Source organism: Phyllobates terribilis, unplaced genomic scaffold (assembly GCF_046119375.1).
Source record: "Phyllobates terribilis strain yellow unplaced genomic scaffold, ASM4611937v1 Scaffold_7__3_contigs__length_470593459, whole genome shotgun sequence".
NCBI lineage: Eukaryota > Metazoa > Chordata > Amphibia > Anura > Dendrobatidae > Phyllobates > Phyllobates terribilis.
The window spans coordinates 270,182,288-270,210,114 of record NW_027362767.1 but is presented as its reverse complement, the minus strand read 5'-3'; the positions used below and the strand labels follow the sequence as shown (position 1 = coordinate 270,210,114).

The 27,827-nt window shown below is 44.1% G+C and overlaps 1 protein-coding gene across 6 annotated transcripts in view; it reads right to left on the bottom strand.

Moving 5' to 3' along the window:
- The window catches only part of RXRA (retinoid X receptor alpha), a 207,401-nt gene that overhangs the window by 50,301 nt on the left and 129,273 nt on the right, over positions 1-27,827 (bottom strand). For 3 of the 6 annotated variants that reach the window (XM_073640743.1, XM_073640742.1, XM_073640745.1), the window contains one exon: positions 3,439-3,695. In XM_073640743.1, coding sequence (XP_073496844.1) covers positions 3,439-3,695 — 257 coding nt within the window. Of the gene's footprint in view, positions 1-3,438; positions 3,696-11,026; positions 11,365-24,749; positions 24,951-27,827 lie in introns of those variants that run through there. The other 3 variants (XM_073640746.1, XM_073640741.1, XM_073640744.1) reach the window with 3 other exon arrangements.

The window sequence follows — 27,827 nt, the reverse complement described above, 5'->3', positions numbered from 1 at the left end:
CTGAATACTTTTGACCGTGTGATATTTAAATTTTTCTTTTTTAATAAAATTTGCAAAAATTTCTACATTTCTGGGTTTTTTTTCAGTCAAGATGGGGTGCAGAGTGTACTTTAATGAGAAAAAAAATGAACTTTTTAGAATTTACCAAATGGCTGCAGTGAAAACTTTAAAGGGGTCTGAATACTTTCCGTACCCACTGTAGATACATGTATCCAATCATCAGCACACAAAGTAAAGGGGGAGATACATGTATCCAATCATCAACATGTAAAGGAGGGGATACACATATATACATGTATCCAATCATCAAAACACATGAAGTAAAGGAGGTGATACACATAGATACACATCCCCAATCATCACAGACGACTAAAAGGGTTACAGGCTCTTTAAAAGCATTTTCACCTAACGTTATTTATCACCTATCAGACAGCGCGTTCTCTATAGAAGATGGAGAGACCTTCCGATGGTTTCAAGGACATGAAACAAGAATGCATTATCGCCTGTTATGTAAGGATGGATGAATGCCACCATGAAGGACACAGCCTGTACATAGTAAAGGAGAAACATTCCTGACTTCAATCTTCAAAAACCCCAATAATAAAATTTCACAGCCCTGAAACAAGGCTAAAGAGAGCAGCATGAAAAGCAAGAAGTGCAGATGTATGCTCAGTGCCAGCTGGCTGCTCTGTGAGTGAAAAGTCAGAGTAACCTCTCCAAACACTTCTAGATCTGTTGCAAAAATTTTCAATATACTTCATGTAAATTCACTCTTGAAAATACAAAAGCACCAAAACCTGAGAGGGTTGTGCTGTGATTGTCATTCACCTCTTGTAGCATCCTATGGCCAGGAAACTTTCATGCTATATACCTAGGCGTTACACTTCACTCCTTACTAATGAATATACAGATGTCACAGGAGATCACGCTGTATCAATATTTAGTAGAATGGCCCCCCATTATAAGACTCCGGCCTGATGTAATGTGCAGATGGTAAATATATAGAGACTCTATACCTGAACATACTAAACCTAATGCATCATACACCAAGGAGGAAAACGTCTAAGCTAGAAACATGTCTGGTATTCATTGCAGCACTGGAGAGACTTCTGACTTAACTCTATCCTGCAGCAAGAACACGCACACTCCTCGCAGCTCCATGTTATCTGGGGTAAGTGCATTGGTAACATCAGCCTCCAGTCCAGATGTGTGCAGGATAAGGGCGGAAAGTCCCTGAAATGAGAGCTCAGTGGCCGGCCAAGGAGGAGAACCGTAGGCCCAAGAACGACGGGGTGCCTCAGGTGTCCTAGGGACTGACATCACCCGGCAGAGAAGCCCACTGGTGTCTCCCATAAAAGCAGGGAGGGGACGCCCAGAGCTCATGTCACAAAAATCCAGTCACTTTGACTTGTCAGTCCTATGGGGGCGGCAGCAGAACATGTGCTGTATTACTACACAGTATCCAGGGGGGCTGCACTACATCCTCCTCATCTGCAGCCTGGTCCTGCCATTATTCCCCATTATATCCCATGTATTATCACAATTAAAGCCTTTAATAAGAGAACAGTAGATGAGGGAAATACACTAGTCTGCATCTTTCTACTCGCATGCAACAAGCCATAAACTTCCTTTCTTCAGTCTGATAAGAAGGTGGTCCTACCAGGTGTCCATAGTACCTGGGGGTCCCCTTCACAATCCAGAACACGCAAGATGTTGTGCGGCCACTGTCGCTAATGCTCTTCAGAGAAAGAGACATATGTTGGAGAGATCCAGCACAGTCTTATTGGCTTGCTCTTTCTAATCACTTAAGAAGGTCTATGACATCGGAGGGCGAAAGTTTAAACCATTGTATCTTGCACGCACCTTCCCGATAATCCATAAAAGACGCAAAAATCATTATCACAAGAGCCGGGGAGCAGTGCCCACAGTTGTCAGCAGTGTCAGGCGCTATTCACCAGCACAGCCTGGAATTGCAGCCCGTGCCCCCCTGGATATGTAGCGTCCTCTTATTCAGTAATGACATTTCTGTAATATAACACGTGGACTGTAATCTCATCCTTTGCTCTGGATTCAGAGGCGCCTGTTACCCGGATAACACATCTGGCAGCTTCATTAGGAAAGTCCCCTTTTTATTCTCTACGGAGGTTTCCTACCAACGACACTTCTGGAATAACTGTATATACATATTAAAAGGGGGTTTTCCCACGAACAAAGTTAATTTTAATCAACATTTTAATCAAAAGATCTTGGAATAATAATAAGTTCCACAATTGGATGTGTTTAAATAAAATGTCCCTGTGCTGAGATAATCTTATAAATGTTCCCCTGCTGTGTACTGTGTAATGGCTGTGTCTGACCGTGCAGGAACATGGTCTGATCATACCACATCTCCTGGGCAGGGGAGGAAGCAAAAAAAGAAAGTCTACAGACAGGACAGCAGGGGAGAGCAAATGATTCTTTCATATATCTCAGTTTGCCAGGACTAGACCAATCCAAGGATATCTGTGACTATAGAACGTTTATGGTCTGGCAATATGGATGGCACATTGTGCTAGTAATTTCCATGCAATGCATAAAATGACCCTCTTATTTAGATCAGGTGCCACAATGCCCTTCTCCACCTGTACCTATCACTCCCAAAATACCCTTCTTGAGTCCAGAAAAATTGCGTATAGGTGCAGCTCCCATCATCAGTTTGCTTTAGGGTCATTCTGGCTACTCCATCACTACAATTCCCCCATCATTGCTGCTTTCATACTACAGCTCCCATTCTCACATCACCATAAATCCTCTGTGGCAGTGATAGTCGAGATTTGACAGCCATGTTCTGGCTCATTAGGGAATGCTAGTAGGACTTGCAGTTGGACGTGGCGCTGCCTAGCAGGACGCTGCAGATTACGCCAGGTCTTGTAAAAGGTGCCAATGTCTGGGTGACAGGTGGCAGTCAGCTGCTGGTGCCCTGTTGCTTATTATAGTGTAAGCTCTTTACCTCTGGGAGGGGGGACCTGAGGGGATTTAGACATTTAGATAATCTTTCCCTTAGTCAGCCCACCCTCCTCAGCAAATGCCATGTTCATTAACCCTTTAACTAGATTTACTTTACATGAAGATGTAATCTGCACGACGTGTTCCTGATAGATGTCAGAGCCTGTCCACACAATGTCTCAAATCTATAGGAAGCGTCTAATTCCAAATACATTTAAAAGGATAGATGAATGCAATACATTGTTATTGTTATGTTCCCTGTTAACAGCCATTTCAAGCAGGAAAAAGGATTTTAGTGTCCTTCAATAGAGTGAATGACAAAGTGCAGAAAATTTCCTGCTCGCATGAACACTGCTGTGCAGTATCCCGGATTACAGGACAGGAAGACTGATGTGCACAAGGGAATATATTCCCCCAATTTACTACCTGGAGTTACAAGCACGATGAACTCACCTGAGGACTGCTGGTGCCAAAGCCCATGCCCGCTGCGGACTGCAGTGACATTGAGGGCCCCAGAGGCGGGCTGATGACCGAGAACGGTGGACCCATTCCATTGATGGGAGAGCCGAGAGGTGAGTGGAGCTGGGTTGGGGAGCCCAACGATGGGCTTATCCCGGAACTGCTGAGGGATGGATGCAGCAGAGGCGCGTTCATAGAACCACGGAGACCCGGAGAGTTCAGGGCGGTGGAATTAACCTGGGTGGAAAAATCTGTGGAGAAAAAAAACAAAACAAAGCAAAAACATCAAAATCAGTGTCTGAAGAAAAACAAAACAAAGCAAAAACATCAAAATCAGTGTCTAAAAACAAAGCAAACCACATCCTGAAGTTTTGAGAGAGGAATCTAAAGCGCCCCCCCCTAACTTATGGCTGACCTTGGTGCAAAGAAGTCCAAAGCAACCTTAAAGGGGACCCAAGATAACCAAATGCTCCTGATCATGGCCGCTTTCTTCCAGAAAAAAAAGCCACACTTGTCCACAAATCAGCCAGGTTACTGCAGCTCAGTCCCATCCACTTCAATGAAACAAAAGAGCAATACCAGACCCAACTTATGGACAGGGATGGCGCTGTTTCTAGAAGAAAGCAGCCATTACTCCACCTCTACATAAATAGAGGTATTTCTATTGAAGTGTAGGGGCCACAGGAATGAAGGCTATGTGTGTGTTTTTAATGCGTTTTCGCTGCGTTTTTTCCGCATGGAAATGCACCAAGACCACTAGGTAATCCGTGTGCCAGCTAATGCAATGACAATCCTGAAGTGCTGTGCACATGATCTAAAGGCTCTGCCCCTGTATATAGAGTATACAAAGTCCCAGCAGACTGGAAATGTAGCCACTTTGTTTAAGGTGAGGAAATACATCCTGGCGCTGAGCCCAGTCCTGATCCCGGTGTGATCAGTTATTAAATCCCTGGATAACTGAGAAATGACATCAACCCGTGCACGGTCTCTCTTCATGTAATACATCCCACGTGTGTCATATGTAAAGGCATATGCTTTATTTCCCTGCCTGGATGATGTCAGGTCGTATATTGTTTAGGGCCTGACCTGGAGCCACCTGACAGGTCACAGTTTGTTGCCTCACCAGCCTGGTATCTAGCATGCAGCCAATTTGTGTTGGTCATCTCTATATAAAAGCAATCATCAATTATAAAACTGAAATGATAAAGCCACAAATGCATTTCTGAAGGACGGTCTCCAAAAACACATTATTAAATGACAATATATAGAGAGAAATATGGAGCAGATGTTCTGCAGAGGAGGCAGGAGGATGGGGGCATTAATATACGCAGACTATCCAATGCCATAGACAACTGAAATATAGAATGATGAAGCCTGCCGCCGGAGGCAATGGGAACAGTATTGGCTTTTCTCTATATGGAACATGGCTCGCCAAGATGGCTAGAACAGATCATGGTCGCTTTACCGTCACCAATGCATTATAAAGCTATAATTTACCAGGTTAATGTTGTTCTCATGACACAATGTGCACAGCCACCACAATGCCGGACAATATGACAGAGCGATAATTCTTGTAACATACAGGGCCCTGTCATCACACTGGAGTATAAATATAAAGCGGAGGAAATAGGATATCCACGTATTGTGTAACATTCATCCTACATATACACATAGGTCTGAACACTAGTGACAGCGAAGTTATTAGGAAGGAAGTTAATGTTATATTTTTGACCTCTGAAATCAAAATTTCATTTTTGCTGCACTCACTATTCTGCTGGTGCAGTCACTGTGTACATACATTACATTACTGATCCTGTACTGATCCTGAGTTACATCCTGTATTATACTCCAGAGCTGCACTCCCTATTCTGCTGGTGCAGTCACTGTGTACATACATTACATTACTGATCCTGTACTGATCCTGAGTTACATCCTGTATTATACTCCAGAGCTGCACTCCCTATTCTGCTGGTGCAGTCGCTGTGTACATACATTACATTACTGATCCTGTACTGATCCCGAGTTACATCCAGTATTATACTCCAGAGCTGCACTCACTATTCTGCTGGTGCAGTCGCTGTGTACATACATTACATTACTGATCCTGTACTGATCCTGAGTTACATCCAGTATTATAATCCAGAGCTGCACTCACTATTCTGCTGGTGAAGTCACTGTGTACATACATTACATTACTGATCCTGTACTGATCCTGAGTTACATCCAGTATTATACTCCAGAGCTGCACTCACTATTCTGCTGGTGCAGTCGCTGTGTACATACATTACATTACTGATCCTGTACTGATCCTGAGTTACATCCTGCATTATACTCCAGAGCTGCGCTCACTATTCTGCTGGTGCAGTCACTGTGTACATACATTACATTACTGATCCTGTACTGATCCTGAGTTACATCCAGTATTGTACTCCAGAGCTGCACTCACTATTCTGCTGGTGCAGTCACTGTGTACATACATTACATTACTTATCCTGTACTTATCCTGAGTTACATGTATTAGACTAAGTGCCCACGATGCAGAAATGCTGCATATTTTTTCCGCTTCTCCCTGGCAGGAAAGACGCATGCGGATTTTACATGCGTTTTTTCCTCCAGGTAGAAGCGTTTTTGCATGCATTTCCGTATGCGGGTTATGAAGCACTTTTCCAAGCGATTTTAGCATCACTTGGAAAAGTGTTTGACAACTTGTTCACACTATATAAATCCATGCAACCAGCATGGATTTATAGTAGTGTGACCAAGTTAGTTAAAAAAAAAAAAAAGAATAAGAATGGTAAAAAAATAAACATTATACTCACCTTCCGATGTCCTCCCGGTGTTTTCTCTGCTGCCTCCGGTGTCTTGGGCGGCTCGCGGTGGTGTGAAGGACCTGGGGTGACGTCACTGAGTCATGTGACAGGTCACATGACTCAATGATGTCATGGCAGGTCCTTCACAGCACCGCGACCCATACAGCAGACCAGACGGAGGGGAGAAAACACCGGGAGGACATCGGAAGGTAAGTATAATCTTTGTGTTTTATTTTAAATTCTTTTTTTTACAGTTTCTATGGTACCCAGGTCTGGAGGAGAGTGTCCTCTTCTCCAGACCAGGGTACCATCCGCACATTGAACCGTGTGATATCCGCTTGTGCAGATGCAGTGAGGCGGATGTCACGCGATCCAATGCAAGTCAATGGCGGCGATTACGCTGCGTGTCCGCAAAATTAATGGACATGCTGCTGATTTTTCCGCAATGATAATCCGCAGCGGAAATTTCCACAGCATGTGCACAGCATCATTGGGGACCATGGGGCATGTATTACCAAGCGTTTTCGCTGCGGAAATTCCCGTCAAAAAACGTTTGAAAAACGCATAGTGGGCACGCAGCCTTATACTCCAGAGCTGCACTCACTATTCTGCTGGTGCAGTCACTGTGTACATACATTACATTACTTATCCTGTACTGATCCTGAGTTACATCCTGTATTATACTCCAGAGCTGCACTCACTATTCTGCTGGTGCAGTCACTGTGGACATACATTACATTACTTATCCTGTACTGATCCTGAGTTACCTCACTGTATTATACTCCAGAGCTTCACTCACTATTCTGCTGGTGCAGTCACTGTGTAGATACATTACATGTCCTGTACTGATCCTGAGTTACATCCTGTATTATACTCCAGAGCTACACTCACTATTCTGCTGGTGCAGTCACTGTGTACATACATTACATTACACTGTGTGCAGAATTATTAGGCAAGTTGTATTTTAGAGGATTATTTTTATTATTGATCAACAACTATGTTCTCAATCAACCCAAAAGACTCATAAATATCCAAGCTTAATATTTTTGGAAGTTGGGAGTGGGATTTTTTTAGATTTGGCTATCTTAGGAGGATATCTGTTTGTGCAGGTAACTATTACTGTGCCGAATTATTAGGCAACTTAATAAAAACCAAATATAATCCCATCTCACTTGTTTATTTTCACCAGGGAAACCAATATCAGTGCACAAAATTTAGAAATAAACATTTCTGAAATGTAAAAACAAAAACCAAAATAATTAGTGATGAATATGGCCACCTTTCTTTATGATGACACTCAACAGCCTTCCATCCATAGATTCTGTCAGTTGCTTGATCTGTTTTCGATCAACATTGCGTGCAGCAGTCACCACAGCCTCCCAGACATTGTTCCGAGAGGTGTACTGTTTTCCCTCCCTGTAGATCTCACATTTTATGATGGACCACAGGTTCTCTATGGGTTTCAGATCAGGTGAACAAGGGGGCCATGTCATTATTTTTTCTTCTTTTAGACCTTTACTGGCCAGCCACGCTGTGGAGTAGTTGGATGCATGTGATGGAGCATTGTCCTGCATGAAAATCATGTTTTTCTTGAACGATACCAACTTCTTCCTGTACCACTGCTTGAAGAAGTTGTCTTCCAGAAACTGGCAGTAGGTCTGGGAGTTGAGCTTCACTCCATCCTCAACCCAAAAAGGTCCCACAAGTTCATCCTTGATGATACCAGCCCATACCAGTACCCCACCTCCACCTTGCTGGCGTCTGAGTCGGAGTGGAGATCTCTGCCTTTTATTGATCCAGCCTCCGGCCCATCAAGAGTCACGCTCATTTCATCAGTCCATAAAACCTTTGAAAAATCAGTCTTAAGATATTTCTTGGCCCATTCTTGACGTTTTATCTTCTGTTTCTTGTTCAAAGGTGGTCGTTTTTCAGCCTTCCTTACCTTGGTCATGTCCCTGAGTATCGCACACCTTGTGCTTTTTGATACTCCAGTAACGTTGCAGCTCTGAAATATGGCAAAACTGGTGGCGAATGGCATCTTGGCAGCTTCACGCTTGATTTTCCTCAATTCATGGGCAGTTATTTTGCGCCTTTTTGGCCAACACGCCATGAAACGCTTGATTGTTCGGTGATCACGCTTCAAAAGTTTGGAAATTTCAAGACTGCTGCATCCCTCTGCAAGACATCTCACAATTTTGGACTTTTCAGAGCCCGTCAAATCTCTCTTCTGACCCATTTTGCCAAAGGAAAGAAAGTTGCCTAATAATTAAGCACACCTTATATAGGGTGTTGATGTCATTAGTCAACACCCCTCCTCATTACAGAGATGCACATCACCAGATTTACTTAATTGGTAGTTGGCTCTCAAGCCAATGCAGCTTGGAGTAGGACAACATGTATAAAAAGTATCATGTGAGCAAAATACGCATTTGCCTAATAATTCGGCACACAGTGTACTTATCCTGTACTGATCCTGAGTTACATCCGGTATTATACTCCAGAGCTGCACTCACTATTCTGCTGGTGCAGTCACTGTGTACATACATTACATTACTTATCCTGTACTGGTCCTGAGTTACATCCTGTATTATATACTCCAGAGCTGCACTCACTATTCTGCTGGTGCAGTCACTGTGTACATACATTACATTACTGATCCTGTTCTGATCCTGAGTTACATCCTGTATTATACTCCAGAGCTGCACTCACTATTCTGCTGGTGCAGTCACTGTGTACATATATTACATTACTGATCCTGTTCTGATCCTGAGTTACCTCCTGTATTATACTCCAGAGCTGCACTCACTATTCTGCTGGTGCAGTCACTGTGTACATATATTACATTACTGATCCTGTTCTGATCCTGAGTTACCTCCTGTATTATACTCCAGAGCTGCAATTATTAATTTCAGAATTGAAGTCTCTGTTTTCTCTGTTTGCTCAGTGTCTGCACAGAAGTTATGCTGGTAATTTGCATTTGGGGAATTGTCCATATACCAGCTACTGTGCAGGAATTGCCTATGTGCACTATAAGCACTGAGCTAATAAGTTGTGTATATTCCTACATGCTAATTGACCGTTTCCCAGTAACAGAACTGTGAATGCAGCTCTGGAGTATAATACAGGCTGTAATTCGGAATCCATGTTAGAGAAGTCACGTTAACTTTATATATAAACAGACGGTTGATAAATCCTTCAAGAACGAGAAGTTAAAAAATACAATGTAGAATAAAATACAGAACCTCTGTGGATTCCAGACTGATGCGTTTTGCCTTCACTGATACATTGCAACACTCATGAGAGACTTATATGTTGATCTATTTATCTCACAGAGAATTGTCTAGACTGGAAATATCTGTAACCCCAGCTGTGGGAAGTATTAGGTCTTTACAGCCTCTGGATATAAAGGAGAAAGTTCAAATTCATCTTGAAAATGAAAAGCAAATTTCAACTATACAGAAAAGCCTTTTACGCGAAGCTCCATTATGGGCCGGGTTCTTGGCTTTTCGCACCATATACAGTAATGTTCTATACTTGCTGCTTTTGATCAGCTGATGTGTAAATCACAGGGCGTCTCACCCATCACTAGGTTTCCCATCTATTCCCTTCCCTGTTTGCAGCGTATGGTAAAAACAAGCCAGCATTAATTATACATGATGTTCTCACCACAAGTCGTTACACAAATGACTAATCCGGTTTGATGAAACAATTTACACCGCACTCATTAATAATGAATGCTGCAGCCACATGGATTTCCAGAATTTCCCCCCTGCAGTATCTGCCAGCAGCGGACGGCAGCTTCATCGTATGACCAGAATTCAACCTGGTAAGAGCCATTGCTTGCACTGGTCAATGGCAAAACATCCATATTCCGACAGAGATGCCATTCATCCTGCGCTACAAGCATGGCAAAACTGAAAACCATTTTAGATACCCATGTGATGATATCGCCAGTGTGCTGCAGGTGGGCATGCTTACAGTATTGTTCCCTGACTCGTGGCTCCAGTAGCCGCCTATATTGTATCAGATCATTGTAATTACTGAATTAGACACAGAGTTCAGTCTCCATCTTCCTCCTAAGACTTTCTAGCCATTGCAAAGTATACCAAATATTTGGGAGTGTAGCGTCTGCAGACCTTAACCCCCCTCGGTCTGCTCGTACTATTAGACTTGTTCCCTATTCTGTGGCTTCACTGATGTGAGTAATTTCTGACTTTCTATACTTTGAAGCTTGCCACTTCCTCAGATATGTGCCCTTTCTCTGCAGCAGAGAGACACTTGTCATTGTCACCTAGGGGGCGACCCACACACTGACGAGCCGGAGTCCGGGGATCCCTGAGCTATTTATACTAATTTCATGACAACGTCATGACCATTTCTTTGACGTCTCTCTGACTCCTTCCCTGAAAGTGACAGACGTATGGTAACTAATATACAGCACCATAAGAATTGAATGTTAACCCTTCCACCCACAGCAGGATCAATTCTCCCTATCTTTTCCTATTCTGCTGGATAATATCCATGCTAGTTTCTAGGCGGACGACACAAATAACTGCACATCCTCTGTTAAACACAATGTCGCACTATTACAACCTGCAATAGTTGCTTCCACAACTTAAACTAATTTTTGCTAGTTTTCATTCAAATGTTATTTTATGTATACAGCTCTAAAGCAGAGCTGTGTGTCTCCATGGTTACAGACTACAAACAACCCATGTGTAGTCTGATCCTGCAGTCATGTGTTAGTCCACGTCCCTTCGCTTCTTGCTTACCTATGGTTTCTTCCTGGTGTTCTGCTGTCCAGAAGAGAGATCTGCTCTGACTTTGGAGGTCACAATATCCTGAGGACATCCAATGACTAAATGTTGGTTACAGACACCATCATTTTGTCACCCCTTCACCTTGATCATTCAAATCTTGCCAGTGGATTTTTGGAGGGATGTGCCAAGTTGTGGTGCCAGAAGTGTTTGGCCGCGGCTGTCCTCTTTTGTTTGTAAATGACACGAGACTGAAGTGCTAACCACTGGTGGGATTGCTACATGAGGGTAGATCCGTTTTGCCTTTTTGCATTTTCCAGTTTTAGTGACATTTAGTCATCAGCATGTACTAACCACAGGTTTATGAAGGAAGGGACATGACGCGAGAGCGGGGCAGAAAACAGGAAGTGTGAATGTAGGCAACACTTACAACACGGAACTGTGACACAATGACTGACGCCTGTGAAAACACCTGAGCAAGGACCGATGAAGAGGACGCTGGCTGAATATCCTGTGACTGCAGAGTAAGCACAGACCAGTAGATTGGGGGATTTATCAAAACTGCTGCAAAGAAAAAGTGGAAGCATTACCCATTGCAACCAGATTCCAGCTCTCACGTTTCAGAGGCTTTTTTTTTTTTTTTTTTTTTTTTTTTTTTTTTTTAAGATAAAGCCTGCTACCAGATTGTTCACATTGTGCAATAAAATTGTCTGACTGACGGATTTCTGTTGCAGATGAGCCATAAATCTGCAGTTTGTACTGCCAGGAGTCTGCAATACAATTTGTCCAATTTTTATTTGATCCTCGTGTTTTCCATGAATTTACTGTCCGATTTACAAACAGATTGTCCATGGATTTGGGTTGATGAATCAGCACTCAAATCTGCAAATAAATTTTTTTTGCATGAATACATCCAAAGAGAGACTGCTGCATTTTTCCTTAGCACCAGTCATTATAAACTCTCCCCAGGAGGTGTCATATGATCCTTTCCTTAGGTGCCATGTTTTTTTAGTTTACTTACATCTTTTTTCCACAGTGGATAGCCAGATACATGAGCTCCGAGACTTTGATTTAAATTTCCCTGTGTGGCCGTCATTATCTGCCATTATTTTTGTAACTTCTATTTGCTTGCCTGTGTTTGCTTGCATAACCTGGTGTCTCAGCGTTTGCAATTACTGAGCCAATTCACAAACTCCTAGAAATGATCTGTGTTGTAAAAGGCGGCCGGGGAGAAGTTCCAGCCTCCTTAGTCCATCTCCAGTTGGCGCTGGTCTACAGAACGTTCGGCTTCAGGAATTGCACTTCTCGTCAGCCGTGATCTCAGCTTACTTCTGGAGAATGCACTTGGATATCCCGCCAGTAGCTGAGCACAATCTTAACCACATGGAACCTTCCCTGGGGGGTATATCTGGCCACATGAAGCTGAACAAGATTCCAGTTGTGTGCAGAAACGTAATTGATAATGAAATATTGCAGAACGGTCCAGAACCATTTTTTTTTACATATATTGGTGCTATGATTTGAAGCCTGGAACATCCCATTGGTCTACTTAGGAAATCATTGGTAAAATTGTCCAGGGGATCGATGGTTCAGGGAGGTTTGGAAACCATCGTTAGGAGGAGAAAAATTCTGTCCAACCTTTCTACTTTTTCTTTTTTTTATTGTATTCATTAAAAAGAAATCGGTTGCAATAGATTTGCAGGAGGGTTGTTGCATCATGCAGCCTAAATGGTGCAAGCCAGGCATGACTGAGCCAATGACTAGAATGAGTCTATGCAGATCAGAAATATTTAGGATATTTTGAAAAACTAAAACAGTCACAAAAATGATTAAAGAATAAAAAAAAAAAAAAAGAGTTTTTTTACTTTGTGCAAAATTCATGAATCACTTGTGGATGAACTTGTCGCAAAAAAACATCAACGAATACAAGACAAAAAAAACCCCACCAATGATAAAAGGGGCCCAGAACTTAAGAAAGGAGGCAGGTCCTCACTTGCAGTGCAATTTGTTCTGGCGGCTCAGAGAGGATGGAAGCAGAGGAAAAAGGTGCTGCACAGGTGGTTCTTTACAGAAAAGCCTCATCTACTGCAGAACCTCTTGGTTTGCTACACATAAGCTATTCTGATTTTCAGCTTTTTTGTGGGGCTCCAGCTTTTGGAAATCTATAACTCCCATCATCCCATCTGCAGCTTTTGTGACAATGCTTGGATTGCATTTGGCATCTGGTACCAAGTCCATGATTCGCTCTCTTTCAAGTTATTACAAATTCTATTTCTCAAAGATTTGCGTGACAGCTCTTGTGGATGTCAAATCTGCCTCATTACACCCAAGCATCCTAAATCTCTGCATGACAATCTCCATGGGACCTGAATGTCACCCTGCTTTTCCAATCTCCTGAATGGAGTGGAGGGTTATACCTTGGCTGATTTGCTACTGTCCTGGGTGACAACCCTTCTTGGGAACTGTAATGGTGTCTTATTTCTCAGAAGGCACATTTGTGCATTCATAACTTTGTACTTGAAGAGAAATCTCGGAATCCGCACAGCAGCACAAAGAAGTTGCAATCATTGTCGGGGCTATTGTAGATGTAATGAGGCAGCGTTTCCATGGAGACAGGCGAAAGGTTCCCAGACGCCTGTAGGAATGAGCCTGTCTCGTTCCTGTACAGATATAATTCATAGGAACTCATGTGGAGCTGTGTGCTGCTAATGACAGTACCACAAGCAGTGACAACCGCGAGTGTGAGCGGAGTCAAAATTATTTTTTTTTAAAAAAAAAGAAGCAAAACACCCCAATATATCGGTAACCTGCACAGTGATGCTGTAAAAGCCACGGAGCAGTCCCCGGGCCATTATCATATGTAACCAGTGAGGCTCCAGATCTGGTTACTAGTGAAGCATTGCTGGGTCCCATAACCCTAATGAGGAGTGGAGAGTTCACTGCCGGAAACATGTCTCTAGAAATCATCCCCGAGTTCTGGGTCGTGATAAATAAGCCGGAGACTTGTGCTGTTGGGTAAACAGAGCTGGAACAATCCGAGACCCAGACCTTCTAACCCCAACTCTCCGCACAGCCCTGTGTGGTCTCTCCATAAAAACATATCAGTTACTGTCAAAAGGTCTGACACCTAAAATCTGCAAACCCAGCACACAGACGCCCAACTGTGTGCCCTGTGCCCCTCCAGAGATCAGTTGGGAGACAGATCCAGATATTACAGCCCGCACATTAAAGGGGTATTCCCATCCCCAAGATCCTATCCCAATATGTAGTAGGTGTAATAATAATAATATTAGCAAATATCTCCAATTAGAAATGTAGTATAGTATTTTTGATTTGCTCTGTCTCTTTCCTCATGCGCAGGCATCGCAGGACCTTAGGTATCCATGGTTATGACCACTGATAAAGTCACAGTTAGCTAGTTGCTAGTGGTCGTAACCATGGATACCTAAGGTCCTGCGATGCCTGCGCATGAGGTAAGAGAGATAGTGAATCAAAAAAACTAAACTACATTTCTAATTGGAGATATTTGCTAATATTCTTATTATTACACCTACTACATATTGGGATAGGATGGGAATACCCATTTAAGCCTTCCTCTGATCAGGTCTATGCTAACAGGACAATGAGCCTTATAAAAGGGGCAATAAAGTTTGCCCCTATTGTGCAGTGCAATCACATGCAGCCATGGCACATACAGCCAATAAGTAAGATCAGCGCTCAGTTTCACAATCTTATCTTCGGGTGTAACTACAGGCTGTAGTCTACAGCTCAGCCTTAGAAAGTCATCAGGGATCATGGGGGTTTATATGTAGCGTTTTCCACTGTGTATTTGACAATGGGAAAATCCACTGTGCATAAAACTACTTGCATATATTCAGAATTTGGTCAGTATTTTACATCAGTATTTATAAGCCAAAACCTGGCGTGGAACAATCAGGGGAAAATTATAATAGAAACACGTCACCACTTCTGTATTTATCACCCACTTCTGGTTTTGGTTTACAGATGTAAAATACTGACCAAATACTGAACGTGTGAACGTGGCTTTATGGTAGTATCATCGGGAAATAGACTAAGAAACTCCGCAGCAAACTCTTTTAGTGCGGTTTTTACACTGAAGAAACTCTGCAGAGGATCCATCGTTGGGAATATACCCTTACAGGGGTTGTCTGAAAAACAATTGTTTTTTATTATTTAAGGCATGGATTGATTAATAATAATAAACTAAGGCATATACATCTTTAAGCACCCTGGCAGATCCAGCACGAGACGCTCCTGAGGTCTCCGCCGACTCCAGAAGTGGTGCATCCGTGGTGGCACTGGAAGACACATATGCCTCCATTTAATGTCTATTCTTTGTAGTCAATCCATGCAAAGAAATATATCTTACTTTCGGACAACCCTTTAAGCCTTTTATCTATTGGTAGGAGAGGTCACCACAGCGATAAAATTATATCAGGCGCCAATACTTATACATAGGTGCTGCATTATAGGTGCATGATCAAAGCACAAAATAGGAAAAATGGCGGAAGACAAACTATTATAGAAGGTTACTGAGTAGCAAACCCAAAAATTGCACAGACGTCACATCTCCTTGTGGACACCATCACTTTAATTTCATCAGAAATATAGCTGTCTAGTGAGACCCTCATGAATGTTTAGTACCCGCTCATGATGACCACCGTGAATAACTTGAGCATTCATTTTCATAAAGTCACGTCCAGGTAATCGCTGAGATTTACTGTAACGCTACATGTCAGCCCCAGGTAACGTGCACTGAGCAGGGGGCCAATTACACAAATTGCCAGGAGTCTCCAACCCTAAAACCCTTCTGTTCCTCTCAGAGAACAGGTCGCTGCTGCCCTACAACAAACATAAGACAGGTCCATTCATTAATCAGTAAGTAAAAATAATACAGGAGCCTGTGTCTCTGAAAACTGAGAATCCTTTCCATACATGTAAATGGGTTGGTTTTGCAGCAGGTATATGGATTTCTGCAAACTCGGCTAGGCAGTATGAGGAAGTCGCAAAAATGTCTGTAATAAATCTGCCATATGTGAATATTCCCTTATGATCCGTAAAGGGCGCTTCTTCCTAAGACATGGCCGCTAGAGGCGCGATAATGATATTAATGACATCCCAGCCAGGAAAAGAAAGTGACAGCTGGCGCTTATATTAATAAATGCAAATATACAGAATAGCGAGGTTCACTCTGACATCCATATGTCTCACTGCATGTTGTCAGATAAAACAGCGGATGCTGCTTCTCCCTGCATATGATGGAGGTTGTGCTCTGAAGGAGAGGAGTTGTAGACTACAAGTAGCAGCATGCCCAGCAGCTTATCCTATACCGCATACCTCCAGACAATGTCCCCCACGTATTACGCTTTTCTCTGTGACATGTCCCACTATCTACACTGAAGTCACACACTGTCACAACTCGGCTAATGGCTTCCTCATTGTGCTGTGGATGTGGCACATTGTGTAATCACTGATCCCCGTATCCTGCATTCAACACTGCAGCCAGAAAAAGACAAGGGGAGCCGAACCTCTGTGTCCATACCAGAATTTAAAGGGCTGCTCAGCCTGTGTTATAAAAGGTTGGCAGTGATATACGATGAGCGGCTGATGTCAGTCACACAGGAATGTCACGCAGCCTCTCCCCAGCCTGAAATGGCTGACAACATAGAGCAATAGATTGCATCCACCTATTCAGCTGTGAATAAATGACGGCCAGGGATGTATCATCATGCAGACAATTTACAGATCATCGGTTACAGCAGTGATTGTTCATATCACATTGGACAGTGATTGGAATCTATAATATGGGCCACACTGTAGTATCCGTGCTGAATGTGGACACAAAACTGTGGCCGCGAAAACAGATGAATGCTCCAGTTTATGTTTGTCTTCAGAACTTCATAATGTAAAACCTTTTTTTTTCTCTGGAAAACTGGTTACAAAGTTGTGGAAAGCCATTTCTAGAAACCTAGGAGTGACCAGGCGACCATCCGCCCAGATTGGGAGCTCCTCCAGACAAGTAATCTACGGGGATGCAGAACTGCTGCCTTTAATGGCTCTTCCATGCAAATCCGTGTGTGAAATCTCAACAAAAAGTGAAATCCGCAACAAGAATTGACAAATCGTATATTCTACAAATCTGCAGCTTTACTGTCTTGTGTGGACTGGTCCTAAACACAAAACCAATCTCCACTGATCTTAATTTCACACAGACTGCAGCTTTGTAAAGGGGGTAGTCAGGCACAAAGTCCATAGCAACCAGTCTGTCTTGGGCCCCGAAGGTGCCACATTTCTACTTAACTGAGGGCAACGAAGGGACATGAGGTTTAGTTCGAGCCACAAGATACTTCTTGCTTATAATTTGACTCTTCTTATATTTGGGCGTCATGCTCCCTTTAAACCCCATAAAACCATAAATTTGTATAATATTGCCTTATTAGCCTTTAGTGCTCTGCCCCTTCCCCTGTACGTCATGTCTGCTCTGGCAGCGACCTCTCGTCACCCTGCGCTCCCTCCCCAGTCTACCTTAGCGGAGAAGTGCGAGATATGAACGGCGTCGTGTTTCCTCAAGGTCGCGCTCTATTGTGACTGACGATCATCCAGAAGGCCAGAACAAGCGGTAACAACATTCATTTCCCATTTGCTGTGTGTTCCCATGACAACAGCAAACGTACGATGCGCAAGCTGTGACCCAGCGCCTGTGTACAGGTGTAGAGAGGTGAAGGTGTGCGCACTCTTAATTTACCTATTCATGGGGGCAAGGTTTGCTGCCTGAGAGACTGGTAATACCATCCCTTCTTCCTCACGTTTTCTTTGTCCTCTGAAGAGGCCATGATCAGTGCTCCCGTACCTGACAGCTAATACGGAAGTGACTCGCCCCCTGGGCCGTGCGGCACCCGTAACCGGGCTTCTATGCGATGCTGGGGGTAGTAGTGGCAACCCGATCCCGTGGCTCAGGGTGGTCAGACCAAATTGTGGCAGTCTATTTATCAGTGTTTTGGAATGTCCGACTACGCCACCCGTGGATTGCGGTCAGAGATAACCGCCGCTGCGAGGCAGACCACTGAGGCTGGTGTTGGTGTGCAGCACAGGGGTAGGACAACTCCCCACGGGAAGAGTGTAGCCTCAGGGCAGTGTAGGTGAATGCTGGGGGTGATAGTGCAGGCCGCAATAGTAAGAGTTCAGAGTCCGCTTCAAACAGTCCAGGGTCTTTATTGCAGATGTTATTACTGACCCAACAGGAGTACCGGTTAGGAATGGGCCTGGGTATCTGAGAGCATTCGGGCGAGCCCCACTGGTCAGGGTGAGTGTGTAGGCCTACCGTTCTCTCTATGCTCTTGCTGACTATCCCCCTTTTCGTGGTGTAATAGCCCACGTCCCTGAGCTGGCCGTGTACTTCGCCTGTATGGCTTGCGACTCGGGCCTTGTGTACCTTTTGCTTCTCCTTGCTGTACTGGTCCCTCTGTGTGGCGGAGCCTCCAGGCTTCTTAGGCCAAGGGACCTGAAATCCCTCGCGGGTTGGTTCTCAGCTGCTGGGCTTGCAACCCTGACAGCCTGAGACCCCAATGTCCGGTTGTGCTTCTCTCAGCCAGGACCAGCTCTCGTCGCCTCTGTCCCTGGCTCGCAGTCTCTCCTCTGCCTCACGGACTCCTCAGCTGCTGCTGACCTGTCCCTCTTCTCTGAGAACCCTTCTGGACACTTCAGAAGTGGGTTCTGGTCTCTCTAACCCTGCCCCAGTTCCAGCTTTTATAGGGGCAGCCTGCTCCCCCTACTGGCCTGGGACAGGAGGTGCTGCATGCTAATGGTCCCTGACCAGGGAACCTCCCTCCTGCTCTCAGACACAGCCTTTAATATTTGTGGCATCCAGGCCTGGGGTGACACAGAAGCGAGTGGTGATCCACAGGACAGAGACAAGGACTGCCTTACATCTGCTGTAATGTGCTATCAGTCGGGAAATGTAAGTCACTACCTAGAGTTCCTCACCTATTTATTCTCTTTAGTCCCAGGGGTTTGGCTGCTTTTTGCCTCAGCTCGATTAAGGCAGAGTCACATTCAGTAACAGAAATTTAGCTACAATGTTTACAGGAGTCTAGGTGGTCTGAGACACACCCCCTGCCTTATCATTGGTTCCACATGCTGCTCTCTCCCTCCCCGGCCTCCTCTGATTGGCTGCGGAGTATAAAGATCAGCAGCAAGTGTCCAGCGCAGGGAGAGACGATCTCTAGTAAGGCAAGAACTAGAGAACCAGATAAATGTCCAGTTATTGCAGCACATATACTGAGGAGCATCATGGCTACGGTGGTAATGCACCTCGGAAGACGTCTGCTCCCCCGAACCACCACATACATATTTGACTCAGGTGAAACACTTCTTTCCCTTGACATCTGCCATTTGAATGAAATGGATGGGACACCCCATACACATTGGCCAGAGACACCAAAACTGCGCTTTTTGGTGCATTTCCATGGACTATATATGGCCAGCCTTTATGGCCTCAAAGTAGGTAAAGACAATTCAGCAGCTTCAAAGACTTTAAAGTGATTGCCTTAACATTAATAATGGTTAAAATTGCAAAGTGCTTGTAAAAACAAGCAACTTTGTAATTTTAATCTTATTACATGTTCTTAAGAAAGGAGAAGATTTCAATTGTATTGTTTAAAGGGAACCTGTCACGTTGTACCTGAGTCCGATGTGCGAACAGCATGGTGGTATAGGGAAGTGGAGCAGAACGATATATACCGTATATTCCGGCGTATAAGACGACCTGGTGTATAAGACGACCCCCCTACTTTCCTGTTAAAATATAGAGTTTAGGATATATTCACCGTATAAGACTACCCCTTTTCCAACGCATACCAAACACCGGTAAAAATTAAAAAAAAACAGATTTGAATTTAACATGGTCCTTTTTTAATTTAAATTCTTATGACATGCAGGTATATAGCAGGAAAACTGTCACTCATAAACATATTAAAATAGGGGGGACCCCACGTCATTTTTTGGGGGGGTCCCCCATTCTAATAGCTAGTAAAGGCTAGGTATTCAGCTGGGGGCTGATATTAGTAGCCTGGGAAGCTCCGTGGGTATTACCCCCTTCCCAGACTTCAAACATCTGCCCCAGCCGTCTGCTTAACCTCCGCTAGAGACTATAATGATGGTGGATCCCACGCCAATTTTCTTTTTAAAAAATCCTTTATTTTAACACTAAATGACAATTGAGGGGTTAATAAAGATGCAGTCCCTAAATTATTATTAATTTTGTAATTAATTTTTCCCAAAAATGTTGACGTGGGCTTCGCCATATTTTTGTGTCCAGCCAGGTACAGCAGGCAGGAACGGGCTGCCCCCAACCACCAGCTGCCTATTTGTACCTGGCCGGACACAACAATATAGGGAAGCCCTTTTTTTTTTTAATTATTTCATGAAATAATTAAAAAAAAAAGACGTGGGGCTTCGCCCTATTTTTGTGTCCAGCCAGGTACAACTAGGCAGCTGGGGGCTGGAATCTGCAGCGCAGGGAGACCCAAGCTTTCTGGGCCCCCCCTGCTGCAAATTGCAGTCCGCAGCCACCCCGGAAAATGGCGCGTTCATAGAAGCGCCATCTTCTGGCGCTGTACCCAACTCATCCAGGGCCCTGGTGCGGTGGCTCACTGGGTAATAAAGGGGTTAGGGCCAGCTTGGCATTATCAGCTGGCCCTAAGCCCGAAATTCATGGGGTCACGCCAATATTAGACATGACCACCATGAATTTCTAGTAAAGTAATTAAAAAAAATACAACACCCAGAATAAAGTCCTTTAATTGAAATAAAGACACAATTTTTTAATGTTCTAAATTAAACCATACTTACCATCACGCCCATTCCAGCTGAAGCCAACGATCTCCTGCAATAAAAGTAAAATAATAAAGCAACCTCATCCTTACCTCTCCATGGTTCCCAGGACCGGTCCAGCTCTGCTACATTCACATGACAGGCTGGACCGCAGCAGAACGCTGCCGTTCAGCTTGCCATGCGGCAGACACTGAGAAGCGCAGGCATGCTTGTGCTCCTCAGTGTCTGACTGTGACGGCATCCAGATGAGCCGAGATCATGTCCAATGAACTCGGCTCACCTCATGCTCGTCACTGACAGCGTGGGAAAATTCTCCTGCTCCCCGCATGCGCAGTAGAAGTTTCCCACGCTGTCAGTGACGGACGTCCAGGAGGTGAGCTGAGTTCATTGTCGGCTCATCTGGATGCCGTCACAGCGAGACACTGAGGAGCGCAAGCATGCCTGCGCTTCTCAGTGTGTGCGGGATGACAGGCTGGATGGCAGCGTTCTGCTGCGGTCCAGCCTGTCATCTCGATGTAGCAGAGCTGAAGCTGTCCTGGGAACCATGGAAAGGTAAGGATGAGGTTGCTTTATTATTTTACTTTTATTGCAGGAGATCGTTGGCTTCAGCTGGAATGGGCGTGACTGTAAGTATGGTTTAATTTAGAACAATAAAGAATTGTGTGTTTATTTCAATTAAAGGACTTTATTCTGGGTGTTTGTGTTTTTTTTAACTTTTACTATGGGGTTAGTAATGGGGGTGTCTTATAGACGCCTCTCCATTACTAACCTGGGCTTGATGTCAGCTGGCATTATAAGCTGACATCAACCCCAACCCTATTACCCCCTGCCACTGCACCAGGGCAGCGTGGAAGAGCGAGGCTAAGTGCCAGAATTGGCGCATCCTATGAATGCGCCATTTCTGGGGCGGCTGACGGCTGGTGTTTCTAGCCTGGGAGGGGGCCAATATTCATGGTTCCCTTCCTGGGCTATTAATATCAGCCCCCAGCTGTCTGCCTAGCCTTTGCTAGCTATTAAATTAGGGGGGACCCCACGTCATTTTTTTGGGGGGGGTCCCCCATTTTAATAGCTAGTAAAGGCTAGGTATTCAGCTGGGGGCTGATATTAGTAGCCTGGGAAGCTCCGTGGGTATTACCCCCTTCCCAGGCTTCAAACATCTGCCCCAGCTGTCTGCTTAACCTCCGCTAGAGACTAAAATTAAGGGGAACCCCACGCCAATTTTTTTTTAAATAAATCCTTTATTTTAACACTAAATGACAAGTACAGTAACCAACACTATCACTGTACTTCATATATATGTGACTGACATGTTTCTATCTATCTAATCTATGTGTGAAGCTCTATTCTGTCTGTTATAAATTGTCGGGTACCGCTGCTGAATTGCCGGCCGGCTTTTTTAAAGAGACGGTGCATGAAAACACTATTATTTGTTTTAATAAATCCTTTACACTAAATGACAAGTACAGTAAGCAACACTGTCACTGTACTTCTTATATATGTGACTGACATGTTTCTATCTATCTAATCTATGTGTGAAGCTCTATTCTTTCTATTCTAAATTGTCGGGTGCCGGCTTATGCCGCTGCTGAATTGCCGGCTTTTCATACATTGTCACAGAAGCGATGCGAACTTCCCTGCTCCGGACACAGCGCAGCGCTTCTGTGACAAGTGAAAGCTGTCGGCACAGAAGCCCTGCGCTGTGTCCGGAGCTGGGAATACGCAGCGATGTGTCAGTTTCAGCACAGAAGCGCTGACTGTCTGGACCTACCGCCGCCGTATTTTAACTCCCTCCACCTTATATTAACTCCGACATGGCAGGGATACGGCCACGGCAGCTTATTAACACCCCCAGAGTATCCCCGCATGTCAATTTCTGAAAGTTCAAAAACATTACCGGCGTATAAGACGACCCCAGACTAGACAGAAGATTTTTCAGTCTTCAAAAGTCGTCTTATACGCCGGAATATACGGGTATGCTTTTTGGAAAAGATTCAGTATTGGTGGCATTTTATTTTTTGAGATCACTGGTGTTTGTAAGTATATGAGTCCAGTGGGCAGTCCTACTAGTGATTGACGGCTATCTCAGCATGCACAGTCATATTGTTAAGTCTGTCAATCACCAAGAAGAACCGCCCACTGGACTCGTTCATACAAACAGAAGGTATAAAAGGCAAGTTGAAGCTTTTCATCCATCAGATCAGTTCCTCCTGCTCTATAGCAATCTGCCTGCAAGTCAGATAACATTTTCAACATAACAGGTTTATTTTACTCACTCATATATCGCCATTAATTCTACAGAGCTTTACAGATATTATCAGCACTCTCCCCATTGGGGCTCACAATCTAGATTCCCTATCAGTGTCTTTGGAGTGTGGAAAGAGACCAGAGTACCCGGGAGGAAACCCATGCAAACACGGGGAGAACATACAAACTCCTTTGCAGATGTTGTCCTTGGTGGGATTTGAACCCAGGACCTCAGCACTGCAGTGCTAACCACTAAGCCACCTTGTATAGACGTTTGTTGGTCCACATGAACCAACAGTCTGCATGGGAAAAAAAATTGCAGACCATACTAGAGCATGTAAATATCAGGCGGCACTATGACTATGTGACTAAGAAGACAGAGCAAGTCAGATCCACAAATCGTGGACTGGCTTTAGGTTTAGTATGGCCGTCTGAATCCAGCGTACTGAGGACTCCGCTTTGAACAATCTTTACTTGTGAGAAGAGTCTCTTAACAATAAGTTTAGTGATCAACTGTACTTGGCAGAAAATGTTTAATTTCCCAACAGCACCCCCACAGGTGAAATGAAGCATTACATGTAAACATCACTTTATAGCTACTTTCCACTTTGAGTATGAAAACAGAATCCTGAACAGAGGACCTCTCCCCCTCTGTCCCACCGACATCTATATTGAGAACAGGCCCTGGTGCATCTGTATGGGGATGCTGACCACCTCTGCACTGACGAGAAGGTTAATTCTCGATATAAATAGGTCCCATGGTGGTACACCCATCTAGCATATATCTTGTGGACATGGCATGAATATATGAGATGGGAATACCCCTTTAACTCACAAATAACCAATAAATTAGCTACATTAACAGAGGTTTCCCAAATACAGATAGAAATTGATTCGATGAACTTGGCTGCCGCTCATCTCCTCCGATTAATAGTAGTTATTCTGTGTCTATGTCCGTCTTTATCTCTGTTATGTACAGTTCTCACTATCATATTCTAATATTCATCTATCAAATATTAAAAAAATAAATAAATACAAAATTGACAAAGCTTTTACTGTCCTCTCAATATCCAGTAGCACAAATGACAGCTGCTTGTTCCATTGTTAAAGAACAGATTGTAGAAGAACTACAGGTCTCAGAATACCATGTCACCGACACAGTGTGCGATCACTACAATACACCTATCAGTACTGAGCTGATACATTGATACATACAGCGACTCCCAGGAAACTGTTCCTGCACACATTGTGGGATTTTCCCTGGATGTGCTGACCATGTGACAGAAGTGACAAGCCATCGCCTGTTCCACGCCAGCGCTGTCAGCCTGTATGAGACAATCAGAGACCAACACAATGGAGGAATTACACTACAGGGAGTGTAAGGAACGTCCTGCTGACACCCCAAGAACAAATCTCCTTGTAATGTTGTGTCTGTTGTCAGGACACGGCGCATGCTCACTGTCACTGTGCTGCCTCCTAACTTGTCAGTAGACCCAAGAATGGCTGAAAGTTTCTGACATCGGGTCAGTTCAGGTTCCTCCTCTAAGACAATAGATTTCAGGTAGAAATTGGTCATTAGAGCAAACCCAAGTAATATATGAGCTGCGTGCAGATAATCAGCACTGAGAGGTGACAGACTTACCCAGGTTCACCCAGGGGTGCAGGCTCCACAGATCTAAACCACAGCTCCCTACAAGGGTGAGAAATGATGCCTCGAGTATTAGCTGCTGTCTGACCTGGAGTGAATTCCAACAGTGCAGGCAGGGGTTAAAGCCACCAGCTGATGGCTATATACTGAGTGCAGGTTTCCTGGAGGAGATGTGACAAGAGGAATCAGATAAATTCCCAGCCAAGCCCAGACAAGGACCTCCCACCCTCCAACATCTGCAGATTAAAGAGCTGCTCATTAAGGAGAGCTCTGCCCCCTGCAAACACAGCACTGCCACTACCACCCATGAAAGGGGCAGCCACCAGGAAACAGCACCCACAACACAGAACCTAGCTAACCCTTTCACTGCCAGGAGAACAAAGCACCAGATAACCCTTTACAGCCTCCACAGATGATCACACCAAACCCCTGCCTGCGCACCTCCAGATACAGTCAGTGACTATTCAGTCCATGCATCATGTAGCAGATCTGCCTGTCATTACAATGCACCCAACGCAGGAACGGATAAATATATGGGAGATACAAGGAGCCGGACAAAGGGGTCACGAAATAAAGTCCATTTCACCAGGTAGTCAGCAGATTTACAATGCTGGAGTCCTGGGCCAGAAGATTTCATTGGTAAATTTGGGGAAATATAAGCAGTTTGTGTCATAAATCACTTATTCTGAAGTTCAGTATAATCCACAGTTTACTGCAGAGGGATGTGATACAACGTAATACAACAGAATACAGTGTGATCCAAGGTGATACAATGTGATACAATGTGATACAACACAATACAACATAATACAGTGTGATACAATGTGGTAAAACACTAAATGATACAACGTCGTACAATTACTGACATAATTTGTGTGAGGGAGTTTCAGGTAATTTTGACACAAGAGATAATCTAATTACAAAACCAATGACACACTTACTAAATCATCATTATAATGTGGTGGAGACGGAGTCCAGGGTCATAAATGCCAGAAAAATCTTTTTGCTTTCCAGATAGTTTGTGCACTTTGTGGCTGGGGCTAGATGGAGACTTAGGCCGTGAAATAAATCTCATGGCAAAAGAGTCTCTGTACCGCTGCTACATCACCACATGATACAGAAAAACAGAGCACTCAGACCACAACAAGCAGGTGACAAATAGACTGAACTAGTTGGATATCTTGGGACTTACTTGTTGCAGTACCTTGCGGGTAGCAATGCAGCCGACATACAGTGATCAATGGCTGCGGCAACTGCGTCACAACCAAAATGGCCACATAGCTCTGGCCTAAAGTTCTAGCAATGGGATGCAACGATCTATGTCGATCATGGGTGTCCATACACATTAGGTTGAAGCTGAAATTATGACATTTCAGCAGAAACGAATATTCATTTCTTTTAATAAACGAACATTTGCCATCGATGCGGACATTGCAGATTACATCGGCCGATCATCTGCACTGGCTGCAGCCCATTTTGTGTAAGAACAACTGATGGCTTTACCATTATGTCCTGTCCATCTTGGATTTGATGCATTTTTCCTTTAGTCTTCCTGCACCAGTGAAAATCATTTATATAAAACCACAGGTACAATTTTTACTTGCTGCCTTTACGGTTTTCCCGAGGTTTGGACAGATCTTACATGGCACAAATAAATCACAAGAACAGTACTCCTATACTAGTGGTCAGAGTGGGATGCATGCATGGTCACCTATACCCCTCCTTTAGAGTGAGATGGGACCCCATTCTTGATATAAGCTATGAATGCCTTAGACAGTATAGCCCCTTCAGGTGGGGGTCCATATTAGATATCTGATGTATGGGGTGGTAGAGATTCCCTCCAAATGGAGCCAAACAAGGATGGGGTATAATGGATTTTAACATGGGGTTCAGAGAGTGACTTAATTTCTCTCCCGAATGAAAACACATGCATGTGTTCAGCAGACTGGTATCCGAGATGAATTGACCTCTTTAGGGTCTTTAAACTGTACAGTAGAGGCTCCACAAAAAGAATTGTTGAAGGTATCAAGAGAAATAAACCCAAGAACTCACAGCAGCACGGTGGCTCAGTGGTTAGCACTGCAGCCTTGCAGCGCTGGGGTCCCGGGCTCAAATCCCACCAAGGACAACATCTGCAAGGAGTTTATGTGTTCTCCCCGTGTTTGTGTGGGTTTCCTCCAGGTTCTCCTGTTTCCTCCCACACTCCAAATACATGCTGATAGGGAATTTAGATTGTGAGCGCCAAGAGGACAGCCATGATAATGTATGTAAAGCTCTGCGGAATATGTTTGCACTATAATAATAATAATCTTTATTTTTATATTAACTCACATACCAATAACCGCATCTGTGGGTGCACGGTCCTATAGGCAACTTCTCTGAACAGAATCCAATGTAAAGAATATTTCCAGAATACACACAGTAAGGCCACATTCACACGTTCAGTATTTGGTCAGTATTTTACGTCAGTATTTGTAAGCCAAAACCAGGAGTGGGTGAAAAATGTAGAAGTGAAACACGTGTTTCTATTATACTTTTCCTCTGATTGTTCCACTCCTGATTTTGGCTTACAAATACAGAGGTAAAATACTGACCAAATCCTGAACGTGTGAACATGGTCTTAGAAGAAATGAAACATGCTTGCACCTTCCCTCCAAGTTCATGAACCCTACACATATCTGAATGGAGGACACTAGACTGAAAGAAAGCGAGAGTCACTGAGCAAGGAGCTAAATATACACCTCCAGCAAAGAAAGGAAAAGGGGAAATGCTTGGTGATGATCCCCTCAGCACATTCTTGGGCAGGTTGTGCAATCGTGTCCGGGACGCAGTGTGCACTGATGGTATAGAACATATGTGAAGAATGTAACACGAGGAGGCTGAGGAGGGACGGCTCCATCTCGGTCTAATCAATAAAACCAGAAACTCCTCTGTGAGGATGGAGAACACCCCGAGACCCCAGATCCTTAACGAGAAGCAGATGACTGCATCGCAATGGGGGAGGAAGGACGGCACTGGAGAGATGGGAATAACACAAGATGTCAGCAACAGTGCAGAACAAGGCCATGATCC